Here is a 22937-nt window from a genome sequence, read left to right as displayed (position 1 = left end):
AATGCTAGAAGGATGAAATTACCCAATATCAGTCACTATCAGAGAGAGCAGATATCCCTAGTAAATATTATTGTGCCTGTGCTGTTTATTTTTTATTTTGTGTGGCAAAGAAAATTTAGCACAGAAAATTCTTAGTAAATTGGAATGAATTCTTTAGATAAAAGCCGTGTTACCCCTCTAAAAGGTAGCATTTATATCATTGACACCTTCCAGCCATCCGAAAGCTACTCTTTCCATACTAGCAGGGAGCGTGACGTCAGAGTGCAGGGCGCGGAATGCCACCTTCTTGATAATGCTCTTTCATCTGTAATTTTTACAGCGTATATTTTTAAAAACTACCACTATAGCTGTAGGGGAGAATTTGTTTCTGACTCAAGGGAGGAACAAGGACTTGGCATAAGAATGATGAAATGAAACCTACTCTATACTTTAAAGATAAGCTAATTGAGAGAAATTATTTCATATCTGTTACAGGCGAGGGATTGGTAACAATGGGATCTTTCTGACAACCAAGAAGGTTGATAGACTGTGGGCCATCAGGGGCATTTCCATTGATATTTAATAGTGGCTGCCAGATTGAACTTTGTGAGAAAGATTATATGTATATATATAATTAAATGCCTCAAAAGCTTAAAACCAGTATTTACTTGGGTTGTTCTGAGCTTCTTTTAAAAATTTATTTTAAGACTTTACTCCTGATTTCATTTTTATACCAATAATACCTAGCAGATTTAGATTTTTTTTTATCTAATGTCTAGCAGATTTTGTTTTGTCAACCACATGAAACTTTTAAAAGTGAATAATAATTTAAAAAAATTATATATCACCTTGTATGCTATTTACTGTTCTAAGAACTTATCAAGTATTAACTCATTCCTCAAAACAGCCCTCTAAGGGGGTTACTATGTTTATTCTTATTTGTTACATGTGGAAACTGAGGCACAGATAGTTTAAAGCCTGGTGCAAGGCCACATAGCTCACAACTGGCAGAACCAGGGTTCAAACTCAAGTGTTCTGATTTCGAAGTTTGTCCTGCTTATTAGGATATTGCTTCTTAACATAAATGAATAAATAAAAGGCTTGTTTATATCGAATGCTTATTGACACAGCCCATGGACTCTCCTATTGTGAAGAAAGGTCTTGAGAGACTTGAGTATATGGATGAAAGTGCAGATTTGTGGTGAATATCATCACCAAGATAGTTAAATTAAGAACAGAAACTTAATTATGTAAATTTTTATGTGATGTGAATTTTAAGCTTTAAAAGATTTTTATTGATCCATAAAAATCAGAAGTGGGCCAGGCATTGTGTCTCTGGCTATAATCCCTGCACTTTTGGTAACCAAGATAGGAGGATTGTTTGAGGCCAGGGGTATGAGACCAGCCTGGTCAACATAGCAAGACCCTATCTCTATAAAAAATTAAAAAAACATTATCTGGGTATGGTGGAATGTTTTAGCTACTTGGGAAACTGAGGTGGGAGGATTGCTTGAGCCTAAGAGATTAAGTGAGCTATGATCAGACCAGCTTACATGATAGAATAAGACTCTGTCTCAAAAAAGAAATGAGAAAAATGGAGGTTAATGAAATAAGGAAGGATATATTGAGAGCTTCAGAGGCCCTGGTAATGTTTTGTTTCTGCAGGTGGCTGGTTGTATACATATTGTGTTTCTGTTTTTAAAGAAATATATATTTTTATATATACTTTCATTCCTGTATTTCATAATTTTAAAAAATATTTGTTGATCTAATAGATCTTAAGAGTAGTAATGGATGGAGCAAGGGAAAAGAAAGGGAAATATACTAGCAACTGTTGTCAATATATCAAAGTCAATAACTTGTATTGCTAATTTATTTTTGATTTTCAAATAGTTTGTTGTGTTGCTGTGCGAAACTGTTTAGAGTGTCGGCAAAGGCAGAGAGACAGGGGAAACAAATCTTCCCATGGAAGCAGCAAACCTCCAGAAGTTCCCCCAAGTGTGACTGCTGCAGCAGCTTCAAAGGTAATTAAACATGTTTTATGTGAAATACAGTTTACCTGAGAAGAAATATTTTTTGAGTTCATTAAAACAAAACAACCTAGTCTTGCTCAAATGATCAGAGCAAGGGCTTTGTAGTTAGACAGCTCTAGACTCTGGTGCTCCTCTTTTTCCTCATAATTGTGTTATAAGATTAACTTCTATGAGGCTTGCATGAAGATATTAGCAATGTCTACTTTATGGGATTCTTATAAGGATTACATCAGCATATAGCACTAAAAATTTCTTAGTTATTTCTGTTTTTAATAGTTAAATATATTTTCAGAGTGCAGTGTATGGATTCTTTTTTTAAATGGATGAGCTTTTGGTGGTAGACATAATACAAGCTGTCCTAAAAGATACCCATAAAGTCACCATCCATAGGGGAAAGTGGGAAGTTATAGCTAGATGTGCCTTTATTTACAAATATTCTTTACAAAATTTTATTTAAAAGATGGTCAAAACATAGAGAATATTTTGTAAATATTTTAGAAAAGTTTGTAATAAATATTTTGTAAATAATGGTACATTTAGGTACAATTTCCTATTTTCCCTTATGTATGGTAACTTTATGGGACACCTGGTAGTCAAGAAACATTTATCAAATGCCTATTAAATGAGTGAATAGTGTAGTGTTTTGGAATGTACGGGTTGTGCTCATTGGAAATTAGGTCTCTTTATCGCATGTTTATCTGACTCTTGACATCACATCTAGTTTTGTTATCATGATGTTAAGGGTCCTGTATGACTGGTCCTTGCTTATTTCCCCAGTGGCAGCTTGATACTTTCCTCATACTTTGCATCATATTAATAATACTACAGACTTCGTTCAGTTCATCAAAAAAACTTTTTTTAAAAAAATTCTTTGACATTTCCGTAGTGTTCTCTCTCTGTCCTCTTTGTGTGACAGGGTTTTGCTCTGTCACTCAGGCTGGAATGCAGTGTTGCTCCACACTTTACTGCAGCTTTTAACTCCTGAGCTTGAGCAGTCTTCCTGAGTAGCTGGGACTGCAGGCTTACACCACCATACCTGGCTATTTCTTTTTATTTTTTGTAGAGACAAGATCTCACTATGGAGTTCAGGCAAGTCCCAAACTCTTGGCCTCAAGTGGTCCTCCTGCCTTGCCCTCCCAAAGTGTGGAATTCTAGGTCTAAGCCATAATGCTCATTTTACATAGCTTCCTTTACTTGAAAGGTTCATCCTGGTTGGGTTTTTTTTTGTTTGTTTTGTTTTTTTTTTTTAACCCAGCTAAAATATATTCAACTTTTAAGTTACCTTAAGTGTTACTTGCTCATGAAAATATTTTCTGACACCCTCCCCGTCTCCCTGGCCTAGGGTAGGTTCTGTTTGATGTTTTTATAAAACACCACATGTGTCTTTTCATTCACTATAGATGAAATTGCTTGTCTAATATTGACACGGTAATTTTTTGCTCAGTAAGTGAAGGCATGAGTAGAAGTTTAATTTATTTTAAAAATGCTATGGCTTTAAAATGCAGTAATTTTCAAGCAGAACAACCACATTACTGATTGGATCTGTTAATTGTTTACAATATGGCAGCCCCTCTTATTTTCCACTCCCATTAGGGAAATATTCATAGAAGTAATTTGACCTTGTATTGTTTTGTTGGTCACTAGATGCCACAGGGTTCTTCATTGCTTAGGAAGTTAGATTTAAATGCATCAACAATAATACCGCATATCATTTGTGCAGGCATAGCAGACTGCAAGTTACTTTAAGGCAATGCCCATATCCTGTACATTTTTGTAACTTCAGAGCATTTATAGTGCTGTGAATTAAAGATCACAGACCCTAGAATCAGCCACTTCTAAGTTGTGATTCTGGCTCTAACACTACTAGGTTTGTGACTTGAGACAAATAGTTTCCTGTACCTCCATTATCCAGTCTTTAAAATGCATACAAATCATAATTTATAGGACATTTGTATCAATTAAGAAGAGGCAATACTATATTAAAGTGCTTAGTGATTCCTGACAAGTAGTGAACATTCAATTATTACTCATTTCCCCTCTAGCACACTTTGCCACTAAGTATATACTTAATGAAATAAATAAATAAATTAGTAATTTTTGTAAGCTTAGAATTGAACAGTATCTGCAATTAATTCAGTAGAAAATAGGAAGTCTTTCAAGATTTGTTACATATTACTCTAATTGTAGAATGTGGACAGAGAAGCCCAGTGGAGTAATTTAGTTGAGCTGATTAGTATCTCTCTTGCAAGAACTTTGGCAGTAAAATATGGTTAAGACGGGAAAAATGTGAAAATATTAGGGAAATATCTGACGTGATAACAAACAACATTTCATGAAGGAAAATAAATGGACCTCAGAGACAATTTTTCTTCTTCCCTGTGTTTATGCATTTCTTACGTGCACTTTAGTAAGAAAATCATAATTAATATTTTAGAGACACAGGGAAAGTTTCTTGCCACTAACCTGTGTTGGACCTGCATGAGCTTTTCCTATTGTGTAGTCTTATAAGGATCAAATTAGATTAGGGATATAAAGAGATATCTTGTAAAATAGAAAATGGTATATAAATTAAAATATTTCTGATTTTGCCTGTACTAATACTATAAATTCATCTGTGCTATAAATTATATTATTTTCATTAATCATCCTATGATAAATATTATTAGCTTATAACTTAGATGATATAGCTAAGGTTCAGAGAGGTTACGATCTCACCTAAGGTCATATAGTTGGTAAGTTTTAGAATTTTAATGGAAACCAAATGACTGTCAACCTTCGAATACCCTTTTTATCTAACTGTCCTATACTGTAAAGGATCAAACATTTTAATTTAGGAGTGAAATATCACGACTGACATCCATTGAAAAGTAAAAGGTAGTCTGTTTATTTTTCACTGGCTACAGTACCAAATAAATACATACTTATTATAAGTTGCATTTGGCATTATCCTTAACATGTTATAAACATGAGAACGTCCTTGCTTGAATTTTAAGAAATCTGGCTCAGTCACTGGTTTACTATGTGACTGTATTACTTAAAATTTGTTGGTTTTTTTTTTCTTTAATGATAAAAAGAGTTTTGTTGGTAATGATCTTTAATGTCTTTCAGCTTTAATGTGCTGTGACTTGAATTTTTTTTAAAGCTTACCTTTTCTAACATTTTATGTATCATGAAATGGTTATACATATAAAATCCTATTGTCTAGTATAATGTGACAATTTCATATAATAAAAATAAAACCAGAGAGTTGTTAACTGAAGGTAGGAAAAGTGAGCCTTAGGAAATTTTAGTTTAACAAGCTCAAGGTCACCCAGCAAAGACTTGAGCCCAGATCTTCTGAAATCCAAGATCAGTCTTTTTATCACAGTTCTACCTGCTTTTGTGAGTTTATAGTGGTAGTTAGGCTGATAAAGGATACCAGTAAGAAAAACTGTGACATGACTAGAGGAGAACAGAAACTGTGTCTTGTAATAGATGATTTTTTTCAATAAATGTTAACTCATGCAGGTAAATGGTGTGGCCAGTTTAGCCTAAATTAAAGATATCAGAAGTGATACTTATATATAATTTTCTGCAGTATACTATTTCCTTATAATTCTTTTTTTTTTTTTTTTTTTAAAGACTCCATTAGAAAGCGTTCCAGGTAACCTTTCTCCTATTAAGGATCCTGACAGACTTCTTCAGGATGTCGATATCAATCGCCTTCGTGCTGTTGTCTTCCGGGATGTGGTAAGTTATGCTTGGCTTCCCTGAAAAAGCCCTTCCACTGTAATTTGTGTGAAATATTTTAAGTTGCATATTAAAACTCAATGCTCTGGTGTCTCAGTTTCTGAGTATAGTATATACTTCTGACTGTAAAATGATTGAGCCATACCATTTCCTGAAAGCTTATTGATACTATTTTTTTTAAAGTGGGATGAATGCTGATATAATTTGTTTATATATTAAGAATAGCAGTAGCCTAAAAAATTAAAATTCACTTTACCTCACATTACTTACTCTTCTCTCTTAGTATTACTAGTTCCATTTCTAGATACTGAATGTTTTGTTCTTATTAATGTTCCTTATATTATAGATGAAAGAGATTAGTTAATTAGCTGTTACTGGCAATTACTTCTGGGGGGGCAGTTACTTTTTAATGAAGAATCTGCATTTTCAAAATATAGCTATTGCTGGGAATTTGAGTTAGAAAGATAGCTTAATAAAGCTTAAAGGAAAAGGCAGCTTAAGGAAAAGTTTTCATGAAATGCTCTAATCACATGATTATTTTCCGAAAGTAAGTAAAAATAAGATTGGTTTTACTGTAAATTGTATACAAACATATTTGTTATTTCACGGCAACTTCAGGATTTACAATACTCCTTAATATGTTATTATAAACTAGCCATACTGAATTCTATTTTTTTATTTTCGTTAATAATTTGTATTTAATTGATAATTTGCATGAGATATAGAAAAAGTTTATTTGAAATTTTATATTAAGCAGCAACTTAGGTCAAAGATGGTTACTTCATATTGATCAAGGGAAAAATACAACAAGAAGACATTTCAATTCTAAATATTTATGCACTTAAATGCTCCTAGATTCTTGAAATAGACCTTAATTAGTCTGAGCAATATGATATCCTATAACACCATAGTAACAGGGACTTTAACACTTCTCTCACAGAGCTGGACAGATCCTCTAAACAGAACTTAAACAAAGATAAGAGACTTAAATGAGACCCTAGAACAAATGTGCTTGATAGACATACATCGAACACTCCATCCCAAAGGCTAAGAATATACATTCTTCTCATCGCCCCACAGAACATTCTCCAAATTGATCATATCCTAGCACACACAAAAAATCTCAACAGAATGAAAAGAATTGAAATTTTACCTTGCATCTTCTCAGACCACAAGGCACTAAATGTGGAACTCAACTCCAACAAAAATGTTCAACCCCACACAGAGGCATGGAAATTAAACAACCTTCTGCTGAATGACAGTTGGGTGCAGGAAGAAATAAAAAGGAAATGTTAATTTCCTTGAGCATAATCACAATAAAGACACAAGCTACCCAAACCTGTGGGATACAGCAAAAAGTCCTACGAGGAAAATTTATCTCTTTAGAAGCCTACTTTCAAAAAACAGAAAGAGAACGCATCAACAAACTCCCATGCCATCTTATGAAATTAGAAAAAGAACAATCTAAGCCTAAACCCAGCAGAAGAAAAGAAATATCCAAAAATTAAATCAGAGATTAATGAAATTGAAAACAAAAGAATGATTCAGAAAATTAATGAAACAAGGAGTTGGTTATTTGTTGTTATTGTTTTCTGGTTTTTTGGTTTTTTTTTTTTGGCCAGCGCTGGGTTTGACCTGCCACCTCTGTTATGTGGGGCCAGTGGCCTACTCCTTTGAGCCACAGGTGCTGCCCCCACAAGGAGTTGGTTCTTGAAAAAACAAATAAAATTGATGAACCTTTGGCCAGACCAGCTAGAAATAAAACAGTAGAATCTCTAGTAACCTTAATTAGAAATGATACAGGGGAAATACCAACTGATGCCACAGAGATACAAGAGATTATCTCTGAATATTACCAGAAAATCTATGCCCAGAGATTTGACAATGTGAAGGAAATGGATCAATATTTGGAATCAAACCCTCTCGCTAGATTTAGCCCAGAAGAAATAGATCTCCTGAACAGGCCAGTTTCAAGCACTGAGATAAAAGAAACAATAAAAAATCTCCTAACAAAAAAATACCCTGGTCTGAACAGCTTCACACCAGAATGCTATCAAACCTTCAAAGAAGAGCTTATTCCCATACTGAAGAAATTATTCCAAAAAATTGAGGATGAAGGAATCTTCCCTAACACGTTCTACAAAGCAAACATCACCCTGATACCAAAATCAGGAAGAGACAAATTTCACTAATGAATATAGACACAAAAATTCTCAACAAAATCCTAGGCAATAGATTGCAGCTTATCATCAAAAAAAGTCATACATCATGATCAAGTACGTTTCATCCCAGGGATGCAAGGCTGGTTTAACATATCCAAGTCTATAAACGTTATTCACCATATCAACAGAAGCAAAAACAAAGACCATATGATCCTCTCAATAGATATAGAAAAAGCATTTGATAAAATCCAGCCTCCTTTTCTAATAGGAAAGGTGTAGGTGGCACATTTCTTATACTGATTGAAGCTGTCTATCACAAACCCACAGCTAATATTTTACTGAATGGAGTTAAACTGAAAGCTTTTCCACTTAGAACTGGAATCAGACAAGGTTGTCCTCTGTCACCATTACTATTCAACATAGTGCTGAAGTTCTAGCCAATACAATTAGGCAAGACAAAGAAATAAAGAGCATCCAAGTGGAGCAGAGGAGGTCAAACTCTCCCTCTTTGCTGATGATATGATGTTATACTTAGAGAACCCCAAAGACTGAACTACAAGACTCCTGGAAATCATCAAAAAATGGGCTCGGAGCCTGTGGCTCAAGTGGCTTATACACCAGCCACATACACCTAAGGTGGCGGGTTCAAATCCAGCATGGGCCCTCCAAAACAACAATGATGGCTGCAACCAAAAAACAAATAGCTGGGCGTTGTGGTGGGCACACAGGAGACTCACTTGAGCCCAGGAGCTGGAGGTTGCTGTGAGCTGTGATGCCATGGCACTCTACCCAGGGGGACAACTTGAGGCTCTGTCTCAAAAAACAAAACAAAACAAAACAAAACAAAAAACCCAGTAATGTCTCAGGATATAAAATCAATGTCCACAGTCAGTAGCCTTTGTATACACCAGTAACAGCCAAGATGAGAAACTAATTAGGGACACAACTCCCTTCACCATAGTCTCAAAGAAAATGAAACCTAGGAATATACCTAACGCAAGAGATGAAGGACCTCTATAATGAAAACTATGAAAAAAATGATTCTGCATTTTGTATGGAACCAGAAAAAAACCCATATAGCTAAGGCAATTCTTAGTAATATAAAACAGGGTGCATCAGCATACCTGATTTTAGGCTGTACTACAAGCCTGTAGTGGTCAAGACAGCATGGTACAGGCACAAAAATAGACATAAGACATTTGGAATCGAATAGAAAACCAGGAAATGAAACTAACATCTTACAACCACCTAATCTTTGATAAACCAAATAAGAACATACACTGGGGGAAAGACTCCCTATTCAATAATTGGTGCTGGGAGAACTGGATATCCATATCCAAAAAACTGAAACTGGACCCACACTTCTCCCCACTCACAAAAATTGATTCAAGATAGAAAAAGGACTTAAATTTAAGGCATGAAATGATAAAAATCCTCAAAAAAATCATAGTAAAAACACTAAAGAATATTAGCCTGGGGAAAGACTTTATGAAAAAGACTGCCATGACAATTGCAATAATAACCAAAATAAACAAATGGGATTTAATTAAACTGAAAAGCTTCTGTACAGCTAAGGAGACAACAACCAAAGCAAATAGACATCCTACACAATGGGAAAGGATATTTGCATATTTTGAATCAGACAAAAGCTTAATAACTAGAATATATAGAGAACTCAATCCACATGAAAAAAGCCAACAATCCCATATATCAATGGGGAAGAGAGATGAACAGAACCTTCTCTCAAGAAGACAGAGGAATGGCTAACAAACATATGGAAAAATGTTCATCATCCTTAATTATTAGAGAAATGCAAATCAAAACCACCCTGAGATATCATCTAACCCCAGCGAGAATGGCCCATATCACAAAATCTCAAAACTGCACATGCTAGCATGGATGTGGAGAAAAGGGAACAGTTTTACACTGTTTTTGAGACTGGAAACTAATACAATCTTTTTGGAAGGAAGGAAGGATGGAGAAACCTCAAATAACTCAAGCTAGACTTCCCATTTGATCCTGCAATCCCATTACTGGGTATCTATCCAGAAGGAAAAAAAAAAAAAAAACCCTTTTATCATAAGGACACTTGGACTAGACTTTATCGCAGCTCAATTTACAATCACCAAAATGTGGAAACAGCCTAAATGCCCCCCAACCCAGGAATGGATTTACAAGCTGTGGTATATGTACACCATGGAATACTATTCAGCCATTAAAAAATTGGAGAATATATAGCATTCATATTAATCTGTATGAAAGTAGAACACATTAAAGCATCACAAGAATAGAGAAGCATGAATCCTATTTATTCAAATTTGATATGAGGACAATTAATGACACGGTCGTGATGAGGAAAGGGGAAAGCAGAGTGAGAGAGAGAAGGAGGAAGGGGGTGGGGTCTCAGTGTGTGACACATCTCGTACCCTCAATGAATCCCCAACAATAAAAAAAAAGAAATTTATTTTAAGCAATAAATTGAATGGAGTGCTTTTTACTTTACAAAGTAGTTCAAGTGTATTAAGTCATATGGAATAATGCTGCATGGTAGGAATATACAGAAGATTAATTATGTTGTAGGTGTGTCCTGTGTCACCCACAGAGTGTGCAGTAGGCCTGTGCAAGAAAAACTTGTACTCTGTTTAATATACAGAGTGTCCATAAAGTTTATGTGTGATTTAAACTAGTTGTCTGTCTTAAATTGAAAATTGCACATGAACTTTATAGAAACCCTATATATTAGTTCATATGAAACACTAGGAAAATTATAACATACCAACAGAAAAATAGGCAATGGATATAAAACACAGAAACATTATAAAAAGTCACTAGCAGTAGTAGTCAACAGAATGCAGATTGGAACAAAAGTAGATGTTTTTAACTATTAAATGAACTAAAATTTTGTAGTGGTGTTGCCTAGCATTCCCAGGGTACAGTGAAGCATGCTCTATCTTCAGTGTACAGTATATCACTTGTACGTGAGTATAGATAAACTTTTGATTATCTCTTTAGCAATGTGTGTTAAAACTCACAGGTAGTGACACCCAATCTAAGTAATAGACTACAAGCTTGGGGTCAAAAACTCCTTTAAATAATTTTCCTAGTTTTGGAAGTTTCCTTTTTATTTAGAGTATTATAGGGGTATTACACAATTTGCATTTGTACGTTTTAAGTTGATGTTATAAGTATGCCCCTTAACCAGAATATGTTGGTGGGACCCATGAGGTATGAATTTACCCCAGACCTTCTTCCTCTTTCTCCCTGCTTGATTTCCATTCTGTTTTACTACTATGTGTGCACTTCAATGTTAATCAACTATTCAAATTAGTATTGAGTACATGTGTTGTTTGTGTTTCCATTCTTGTGATACTTCGCTTAGAAGAATGGTCTCCAGTACCATCTATGTTGTTACAAAAGATACTAGATCTCCATTTCTTTATGGCTGAGTAGTACTCCATGGTGCGTATATACCACATTTTATAATCTATTCATGCATCAGTGGACCCTTGGGTTGTTTCCTTATCTTTGTAGTTGTAAATTGTACTGTTATAAAGTGCAAACGTCTTTCTTTCCTTGGGGTAAATGCCCAGTAGTGGGATTGCTGGATTGAAAGGTAGGTCTCCTTTTACTTCCTTGAGATACCTCCACACTACTGTTCATAGAGACTGTACTTGTTTGCATTCCCATCAATGAGTGTTTTCTTCTTTCCACTCTCCACAGCCGGTACCTGTTGCTTTGGGATTTTTTGATATGAGCCGTTTTCTCTGGAGTTAGGGGGTACTTCATTGTGGTGTTGATTTGTATTTCCCTAAAGATTAGAGATGTTGAGCATTTTTTGTGTGTGTATTTGTTGACCTTTAGACTATCTTCCTTTAAAAAGTTTCTGTTCATGTCTTTGCCCACTTTTTAATGGGTTTTGTTTGATTTTTTTCTTGCTAATTTACTTGAGTTCTTTGTAGGTTTCACTTACCAACCCTTTATCAGATATACAGCATTCAATTTTTTAGTTTTTTCCATTCTGTAGCTGGTCTGTTTTACTCTGTGTCCTTGGCTGTGAAGAAACTTTTTAATTTGATCAGGTCCCATTTGGTTATTTTTGTAGTTGCTGTGATTGTCATTGGGGTCTTCTTCATAAATTCTTTCCCTAGGCCTATTATCTATTAGAGTTTTTCCAGTACTTCTTCTAGAATTCTTTTATTTCCTGCCTTATTAATTTTTGTAGTGGTAAGAGGTATGGATCCTGATTCAATCTTTTACATGTGGCTATCTGGTTTTTCCAGCACCATTTATTAAATAGAGATTCTTTTCCCATGGGTGCCCTTGTCTGCTTTATCAAAGATCAGATGGAAGAATGAGGCTGGTTTCATCTATGGGTTCTTAGTTCTGATCCATAGGTCTGTGTCTCTGTTTTTGTGCCATTGCCATGCTATTTTGATCTACAACATTGTAGCTATAGCTTAAAGTCTGATAAAGTGATGGCACCCAATTTGTTCTTTTTTCATAAAGTTGTGTTGGCTGTTCAGTGTCTTTTCTGGTTCCATATGAAACATAGAACTGTTTTTTCTAGATCTGTGAAAAATGACTTTGGAATTGTAATGGGTATTGCAAATGGGTAATATATAGGTAGCATAGCCATTTTAACAATGTTGATACTGCCAGTCCCTGAGCATGATATGTTTTTCCATCTGTTTATAATCTGTGTGATTTCTTTCCTCAGTGTTTCAGAGTTCTCCCTATAGCGGTCTTTCATCTCCTTGGTTAAATATATTCCTAGTTATTTTATTTTCTTTGTTGCTACTGTGAAAGGTATTGAGTCTTTGATTCTCAGCTTGACTGTGGTCGACATACATGAAAGATACTGATTCGTATACATTAATGTTGAAACCTGAAACTTAGATAAATTTATTTATCAATTCCAGGAGTCTGTGGTTGAATCTTTCAGGTTTTCTAGGTATAAGATCATATTGTCCGCAAAGAGTGATAGTTTGATGTCTTCTTCCCTCCTCATTTGGACCCCTTTGATTTCCTTCTCTTGCCTGATTCCTCTGGGGAGGACTTCTAGCACTGTGGTGAATAGTGGGTAACCTTATCTGGGTTCACTTCTAAGCAGGAATGCTTTAAATTTTTCCCCATTCAATATGATGTTGGCTGTAGGTTTGCTGTATATGTCTTTTCTAATTTTGAAATATGTCCTATCTATACCAGTTTTGTTGCGTATTCTCATCATGATATGGTGCTAAATTTTGTCCAGTGCTTTTTCTGCACCTTTTTGCATCTATGTGGTGAAGCCAGTATTATCTTGATACCAAAGCCAAGAAAGGATACAACTTAACAACTAAAAAAAAAAAAAAAAAAGTAGAGACCAGTATCCCTTATGAATATAGATTCACACATTTTCAATAAAATCTTAGTAAACCCACAAAAGAGTAATTCACCTTGCCAAGTGGCCCACATCCCTGAGATATAAGGAAGGTCCTTCTTTTTTTTTTTTTAAGTCTTTCTCAGGTATTTTACTTTTTATGTATATAATATTCTTAGTAAGACTCCTCACACATCTGTATGGCACATATATAAATTTAGAGATTAAGGATTTTCATGGTTTTCAAGGAGTTCTGTACTTTTCTCAGCAATGAAGGAAAGAAAGTGCACCCTAGCTATGTGGCAGGAAGAAAATTTTATAAAAAGTCAAAGAATAAAGTATGCCTTCTTTTGCTCTCATTTATTTTCTATAATGAAGACATTACTGGTTTAAATTCATATGAATTATCTAGATTCATGTAAAATAGGTGTGTGGCAAAATTTGTTGTGTGGTTAGAAAAATAACTCTTAAAGAAAACTACTTTGTTTTTAATGTTTTCCAGTAAGCCAAAATTTGAAGTTAAATTCATTATGCTTTTCACTTTCCCCTTGGAATCTTGATTATACTAGGTTACTTGTATCTAAAAATGAGGTAAAATGGAGGTAAATTTTAATAGTTAAATACTGGGAGGTTTTCCATCATCCTAGTTGATGTATCATCTCTAAAGGATTTCAAAATGACTAATAACATTACTTATTGGAGATTGAATAGTGGAGAGACTCATTTTTAAACAGAGAAGAGAGACATAATAGAGCTCCTGTCTTCTTAATAGTAAAATACCTAAGCAAGTGAATTAATTTGCTTAAAAATTTAATCATTCTCTGGATGTTTAGCTTCTAGGTATATTGGGCTTCATTTTCAAAGCCAGAAATGGGAATTAAAAAGCACAATTGGCTTGGAGATTTGGCTTAAGTAAAGGAGATTTTAGGTTAGTTAAGACAAAGTTCACACTGTTTATTATTTATGGCTCTGAAACTATTCAGTTGATATTCATATGTTTATTAATTCATTTCACAAATATGTGTTGAGCGCCTTCTAATTGCCTGGTACTGAGTCTCTGCTGGTGGAAATAGAAGTATTATGGGACATTAGGGCTCATTACAGCTTAAGCTGTCTGTGAATTGATTCTTGGTTAGTATCTTTTGTTAGTCTGTAATTCATTTTCCTTTGTAATAACCACTTAAGTATTTGATTTTGTCCCTTTTCTACATATTTATCCAATCAACATTTTAATGTAAGCAATATGCATTTTTAAACACTGTGTTTAAACTCTACAAAACTAACTCTACAAAAGCTGTCACTCATAATTGTGAAATACTAAAATAATGATATTTCAGAACAAATTTTATCTACTCTGGTCATTTTCTCTGTTAACTGTACTTATTCTGTTTCATAATATTAAATCATCAGTAAAGATTTCTTGTTTAATTTCTTTCTCATAAGTGCACCTAAATTCTGAATCTTATTTTTGCATTATGCTTAAATGAAGTAATAAATATAAATCACCTGTTAATAGAGTTACTAGATTGTTCTCATCTTTGTTTCCTTATGTATACCGTATTTTTACGTGTTATTTGCAGGCCACGGTAACGTTTCAGTTTCAGTTTGGAAGTGTTAGTATGACCTAGCTTATAGAAAAGGCTTTGTGAGCATTTACATTCAATTCCTTAGAAATATTCTAATTTGAAGTGGTGTTACAGATCCTATAAATTCATTTCTTACATTATTTCCCTAAATGATGGTTATCTAGGCTTTTTGAGTTAGAGACTTTACAATTACCTGCAGGTTGGTTTATTTTTGGAGAGCATACTTACCGTTATTATCTCTCTACCTGACTATAGTAGGCTTTTTAAAACTATCATCTTATCCTGACTTGGCTGATTAATTTCAAACCTGGGAAAACTGATATTCTCCCCTGGAAAAATTCCATTTTATTTTTGAGCTCTGAAATAAAGAGGCAGAAATATTAATAGTGTTTTAGAGGCCATTCTTGCAATGTGGGAAGATTGGACTGTTAATTCTTTTTATTGGTTAATACAATTAAATATCAAATTAGCTTTTCCTTCCGCTGCCGTATCATACTTGTAGCTCACATTGATCTTGTACAGATTCGTGTTTTATGATTCTTCATTGTTTCTGTCTTTTTTATTTCATAGCCTTATGGACTCTTGCTTAGCTTATGTTAGAATTTTATATGTTTTCCAGTTGTAATTTTATCCTACTTGTTAATTTTATTCGGTTACAATATTTAAGACTTTTGTTTTTTCTTTTCTTTTTTTATCTAGGACATTAATGTCAACTTCATGTCATCTGCCTAGTTTATAAAAACATATAATGTTAATATGTTGTTATGTAGGTTGGATGATAATGGCAAAGAGGATAAAGAATAAAACTTTGTGGCATATTTAACACAATTTTAATATGCTGCTTTTTGAAATGATAACTCAAACTGTGGTTCAGATTATATATTTCTGAAGTTTTGTATTTATACTTAAATAATGATATTAAATAACATTATATACTTAGTAGGTTTTAATAAAAATTAAAAATTATATTTGCCTGCTTCATGAAAGTAAAATAGGAGTAGTTTCTTGAATGTTAAGAACTTACACTTTAAAATTTTTATAGTTTTGACTGTTAAAACTGCCTTTTTATTTTACACAGGATGATAGCAAACAGGCACAGTTCTTGGCTCTGGCTGTTGTTTACTTCATTTCTGTTCTGATGGTTTCCAAGTATCGTGACATATTAGAACCCCAGCGAGAAACTGTAAGAACTGGAAGCCAACCAGGTAGAAACATCAGACAAGAAATAAATTCGCCAACAAGTACAGGTACTTCATTATCTTTAATTATTTGAATTTTCACCATCACTTATCTCCTTTTTCACTGTTACATCCAGATTTAAACTGGACCTCTTCATAACTACCTCAAATATTTATGAATGGTTGGTATATAAAAGCTAATATTATGTAATTCCACAAAAATGTCTGAATGATATTTCTATAATTTTGTTATATTTTCATTTTATCAGTGCAGCTTTGTTTCTATGTTTCTCATTTATTGATAAAAATAATTATGTCATTATTTAATATGCAAGTAACTCATATACAGAGGATGCAAAAAATGTAGACACATTTTAAGAAAGGAAAAATCTGTTTTCAGTTTGTGATACTCAAGTCACAGTTGATTTCTGTAGTGACAAAAGTGCTCAATTAACTTGTACTCATCTCTTGTTTTCAGTGTATATTGACTGTTATGATGTTAATACAGATTTTTCCTTTCTTAAAATGTGTCTACATTTTTTGCATCCTCTGTATTATTAAATATATTTATTTTCTACTTTTTATAAACATGGAAATAAAAAGATGATAGAGTTGTTCAATACCAAGAATAAGCCAAAATATAAATCTTTATAGCCAAACTCAAAAGTAACATTTTTCTCTCTTTTTTGCTGTGTACAGTTATTTCAGTGTCTAAATATTCTATCAATGATTTATAATAAGTAAACATACACTCTAAATTTTACCCAAAGTGGCTAAGACTGAAACCGAGGACTTGTGGAAGATAAACGTCACAGACAACAGGGAAGCATCTTGGGCCGTGTTGCCTTTCTCATTTGCATAAGACACGTCGCAGGCGGTTTTGCATTATCATTTTGCCTACTCTGCTTGGACACCATCAACACATTTTCTGGCAACTAACATTTTAATAACATGGGACATCTTCTTCATTGCTTTTCCTGCCAGGATTTTAGATCAAGATTGTTTCTATGTTGTTCGTAGTGTAACCTTTATAACCTAATGGTTATTTCATATACCACTGAATTAATTTGCAGTTGAAATTTCTTCCCCTGAGTAAATACAGTACTCTATAAATAAAATGGATATTTTAAAAGTGAGTAGAAATCAGTGGTCAAACCTCTGCATCCTGTTTTCCATAAGCTTAACATGCCTCATTTACCTGTTATTGCTATTGTAGAGAAGTGGATTATGACTTAGCTATAGTATTTTGCTATTGCATGTTATACTTGCTTTTAACACATAAACATGAGATTATTTCATTATTGTCTATTTTCATTTTTAATTTTACTTTTCAAAGTACATATCACCCTACCATTCCAGTTCATACTGTTTTGTCATTTAAAACACTAAGACTTTATCATCTTAACTCTTTCTCTTCATTTTAATGTATTTATATCCATTCTACATGTACAAAATAAGGAATAGTATTGTGAACCTTGTAGTTCTGATTTTCTGTAGTTGTGTATTTGTATGCTTCTATATATGTTGCCAAAAATTATTCTATTTAACAATTATGTTGTTTCCTTTCTCTTAACATGTGACCTCTTTCCTTCCTTCCGAGATGCATTCTTTATTGCTAGTACTGTTTGCATGTTGCAATAATATAGAATTGTCATGGACCATGTTGCAGTTGTTACATGCTGGCTCAAATCTGATTCCATGATTTTCTCCACAGTTGTGGTCATACCATCTATCCCTCATCCAAGTTTGAACCATGGATTCCTTGCCAAGTTAATTCCTGAGCAGAGCTTTGCCCATTCATTTTACAAAGGTAATAATGACCTCATCTCCTGACCTGTTTGGGTATTCTTATTTCTGGAGCTGTTATAAAATAAATATTCATGATGAAATTGTTTACAAACAAGCATACACCTCAGGTTTCATGGAGATACATACGATAAGTTTATACTTATGCCTGGCTAGTGAGAGCATAAAATTACATTTGTAATTCATTACATTTTGTACCATCTGTAAATTAAGACTACCTAATTATGTGTATATTAATATGCACAGTGTTAGCACTACTAGAGATCACAGAAGAGTCATAACTTAGTTGTAAAACTAAATTCACCTAAAATGAAGGCTACTCTAGACTTATGAGGAAAAGCTTAAAACCTGCCTGAAAAACATTAAGCTGATGTGTAAATTATTTAACTTTTGGTCAGAACAAAATCTCAACACTCTCTTGAAGGATTGCAAAAAATACCTCACCAAAAAACATAAATGTTAAACATGAAATTAGTGATTGCAAAACAAAGGATTGTAATAGGCACAATTCTGTGATAGCCCCCAAATATTCCACTGTGCATACCTTGCAAAATTCTTAGGATCATAAATAAGATGGATTTTATGCCTGTGATTAAGTAATGTTATGTCACAGTTGCTTTTGTGAAAGGTGTTATCCAGGTGAACCTGACCTAATCACATGAGTTCTAAAAACAGAATGTTTTCTCAACTAGTTGCAGAATAGCAAGTCAGAGAGACTTGAAATTGTAAAAAAGATTTGACATTAAAGAGGGCCTTTATTGCTGAGACAGAAGTGACCGCGGCAGACCTGAGAACTCCCTGTAGGAGCTAAGAACACTCCCTGGCTGACAGCCAGCTAGAACATGGGGACCTGTGGTCTTACAACAGGGAACCAAATTTTACCAATAACCAAAATGAGTTTGGAAGAGGACCTTGAGCTCCAGATGATACACTAATTCCGTGTGTTTTTTAAGTAGCTAATAATATGGAGCAGCTTTTGGAATAAATAAAACTAGCTAGTACTTTTTGTTAAAAATTGATGAAGGCACACATATTATTTTTTATAAATGTGCAATCCTTAGATGACATGGTAAGATGAAAGAAAAAAATCTTTTCGTTTTTTCACAGTTTTATTGCTCATTTGGGGTGAGGGAAACTTCTCCTTTACCCTAGAAGGTCCAATGAAAGATCACCTCAGAATAAGGTAGATTAATAAGAAGAAGAGATCAGAGAGAATCACAATGTGATTACCCAACATTCCAGTGGTGTCCTGAAATTTATATACCGTGGTTTAGAGGGCAAGTGGAGATGAAGAATATAGGTAATTCAAGTTAGGGGTGGTGAGTGTTGACTAGAGAGGTTGATAGATACTAGGGAGAATGAAAGGATGGGGGAAAACAATTGATATTTCAGTGATTCTCTTTGGAAATTAAACTGAGAGATAGGAATTATATTTAATATGGTTTGGTCTAGATCTGGTTGCATTCTTGATCTCTCCTATGATACATTGAGATAACAGGAAGGGGAAAGGGGCAGTGCATTATTCTTTTTTGTTTTATTAAGAAAGGAGGAGGCCCCTTTCAAAGCCTTTTAATATCTAAGGGCCTGGAAGGAGGGAGGGCGTGGGCAGTCAAGGGATAGGGTTCACCTTTTCGGGGCAGGATACAAATGTACGAGGGTCCTTATGTAACAAAAGTGATCAGTGTAACCTGCTTCTGTGTACCCTCAATGAATCCCCAACAATTAAAAAAATACTCTTATTGAGGAGTCATATTTGGGGGTGAAATTTCCTCAGGTCCTTCACTGACAAAACAAATCTGTCTCTGAACTGTATAAACCAAAAAGAATTAGATTGTCATGAAACATCTGGAGACTGCTTTGTGTAGGAGGGTGTTCCAAAAGCTCAGCTATGGTAACTGGAAAATATTATCAGGACGTGAATGCAGTTTATCAAGAATGTCTTTCTACGAAAACTATTTTAGACAAACTGAATCATAGTGATCTTTGTGACATAATAAAAACTTTGAGGCTAGTATGGTAAATTGCTCTTATTTTTCTTATATGATAATGTGGCAGGTTAACATAACTATTATTTTGCATGCTGTGGTATAGTGGTTACTGAGGGGAAAATTTCTGTTACTGATGTCAGAGCTACAAGTTAAACCCTTGTAGCATTTCCACAGGGTAATAAGAAACCAGATTGATTCCACTTTTAAAATACAAATTGGGGCTGGCTTTTTGTCCAGACATCTAAAATATGAACTCAGTGCTTCCAAACAGGGGAGGATGTTTTTCATGGTAAACAAGATCCAAGAACAAAAAAAAAAAGGTTAGAATCATGGAGGTATATAATTTCACAATTTAATAATAATAAGCAAAGTATCTTGAGCTTTAGAAATAATCTGATTTTGTTTGTTCTTGAAAAGTTATCACCTTTCATTTTATGGGTTTGATAGAATGTCTTATGTTTTATTTTCTGGTAGTAGAAAGTCTACACGTAGGAAATTCATAGATCTGGAATCAATTTCTTTTATTGAAATACAATTTATATATTGTAACACTACAAAGAAATTTTAGAACTGCTTATTGATAAACATTGGTGATATATTTTGAAGCTACAATATTTCTAGCTTCAACTTGGATCAACTTTAAAATGGATATTCTGGGCTTTTTGAATTTCCATTCTAGCAGCATAACTGTCATCTTTGGCTGATCTTAGGCCCTGCCCAAGCAGCAAGTGCAGGGTAAGCGAGTGTTTTAAACCGTGGGAGCATTGCACACGTGCTCCAACACACAGAGCTTCTGGCAAAGGGTGGCAGATTCATTGGTTTAAGACAAATGTTAAGAAAATGTTTGTCCAATCATTAGCTGATCACGAGGTTATCTAAACCTAGATTACAGCATGCTACAGATGATAGAACACAGATTTTACAGATGTAATTCAGGAAAGCCAGTAAACAAACAGAATAACAATCTCCGTGGGAGGGGTCTGATTCCAGGATTGCCACAGTGTATTACTTACAATGTCTGTTTTTTTGGGTTTTGTTTTTTTTTTTTTTAGACAGTGTCATTATGTCACCCTATGGTAGAGTAATGTCTGATTTTTAATAAAAAAAAAAATTATGAGATAGGTAATAGGAAGTAATGGTCAATATACAGAGAAAAAAAGAACAGTTAATAAAACTGTCCCCTGAGGAGGCCCAGATAATGGACAGACACTTTAAACCAGCTGTTATACATGTGCTTAAATAATTAAAGAAAACCTTTCCTAAAGAATGAAAAACATCCAGATAGCAGATATCAATAAGGAACCAGATAGAAATTCTGGAGTGAAAAATCACAATAACTGAAATGAAAAATTTATTAGAAAGAAGTTCAAGAGTAGATTTGAACTGGCAGGAGAAATACTAAGTATACTTGGCGATAGATCAGTAATGAGGATCCTAGTCTAAAGAGTAGGAAACAAAAAAAGAATGAAGTAAACTGCTGAACAAACCTCGCAAACTTGGTAATTTAAGTGAATCAATGTACATATCCTAAGAGTCCGAGAGTAGAGGAGGGAAAAAGAAAGGGGTAGAATGAATATTTGAAGAAGTACTCTCCTGAAAAAACCCAAATTTAATAAAAATCGTTGCTATGCATATCTAATGAGCTCTGGGCATACCAGGTATGGTAAACTCAAAAGACAACACATCTAGACAGAGCAGAGTCAAAACGAATTGGAACGTTTTCCTGGCTCTTACTTGTATCTCACTATTACCATTTTGTCTATTGTAAGTATATCCTTTAGTAGTAATATTGAATTCCTTTATTGTTCATTTCAAAAAATTTCAGGGATGTAAGTGTTTCTTAGTTACGTAGAACTGAATCATGCTGATGTCAGGGCTTTCAGTATACCAGTCACCAGAATAGCATATATTGTACCCAGTGGGTAGATTTTTATACCTCAACTGCCCTCTCAACCTACCTACTTCTTAATTTCTAAGGGTTATTATACCTTTTTTTGACAATATCTATTCATCGTCTCAATTCCTGAAGTTGAAATCTTTTAATACATTTATTGTAGATAGCAAACAAAAAAGACCATATATAAATAGTTGCAAATAATTCCTCAAAGTATTGTAGCCTTTTTTGTGTATAATTGAATTTTAATAATGCTTTAGAAATCTGTTTATGCATGGTGTTTTCATCTTTGAAGTTAAGGTTAGTTTTGATTGAACTAAATTAATTTTGCATTTATATGGATTTAACATACACAAAATACACAAATAGTTATACATAGCTTTTATAATAATTTATATAGTAAATAGTAAATAACTAAATAGTTATACACAGCTTTTATAATAATTTAGTTTGTTTAACATTATTATTTGAAGGGCAAATATTTAATATGATTTTTAATGTTCTAACAAGTAGCTTTTTAAATGTTATTCCTTCTTTAGAGAATTTGGAAAATAACAGTTTTACTAATTTAATATGTAAAACATATTGAAACACTTTATAAATCACTGTAAAACAGGATTTTTGGAGGAAGGAATGTGATAAATAAGGTCACCATTAGACATCATGTCATTTGCTGAACTTAACCTCATATTTTTCCCAAAATATATTAGATGAACTCATTAGACTAAATGAAAAACAGTATGAAAAAGAAGCATCTGGCATCCAACTGCCTGTTTCTGACAGGGTTCAGATCACTCAGGCTAGCAGTGTTTCTGCTTTGTGTCCTGACATGGCCTGTTGCTACAGAGACTGATGAGAACTATTGAAAACTTACAAGCCTACTCTCATTAATATAATCTGGACAGATCATTTATATTTTCTCTGTGGTTCTTGCCTAACTTCCTATTAAAGTCACTGGGTTAAATCCTCAGAGCACTTTAATGCCACAAAGAAGTATTCTGGAAACATAAGTTATCTAAACTGAAGTTTTTGGTTAATCAACTGTGAACATAAAGATATTAATTAGATAATAAGAAATTAAAGTGAGATTTTTGACTATGGAACTTTTATTGTTGCTTTTATATAATTTTCTATTGGTGTCTATTTCTATGTAACATGACAGAGAGTGCTTTTATAAAACATTTATTTGAATAGAATTCATATTCAAATATCATAATAACTGC

The 22937-nt window shown here is 33.7% G+C and overlaps 1 protein-coding gene across 1 annotated transcript in view; it reads left to right on the top strand.

Annotated features, from left to right (window-relative positions):
- The window catches only part of NBEA (neurobeachin), a 719303-nt gene that overhangs the window by 203773 nt on the left and 492593 nt on the right, over positions 1-22937 (top strand). Inside the window, exons 27-30 of the mRNA XM_003800132.3 lie at positions 1873-2003; positions 5634-5741; positions 15927-16095; positions 17741-17836. Coding sequence (XP_003800180.1) covers positions 1873-2003; positions 5634-5741; positions 15927-16095; positions 17741-17836 — 504 coding nt within the window. The remainder of the gene's footprint in view (positions 1-1872; positions 2004-5633; positions 5742-15926; positions 16096-17740; positions 17837-22937) is intronic.

This window comes from Otolemur garnettii, unplaced genomic scaffold, assembly GCF_000181295.1.
Source record: "Otolemur garnettii isolate 467f Iridium unplaced genomic scaffold, OtoGar3 scaffold00167, whole genome shotgun sequence".
NCBI lineage: Eukaryota > Metazoa > Chordata > Mammalia > Primates > Galagidae > Otolemur > Otolemur garnettii.
This window is presented reverse-complemented; position numbering and strand designations above follow the sequence as displayed.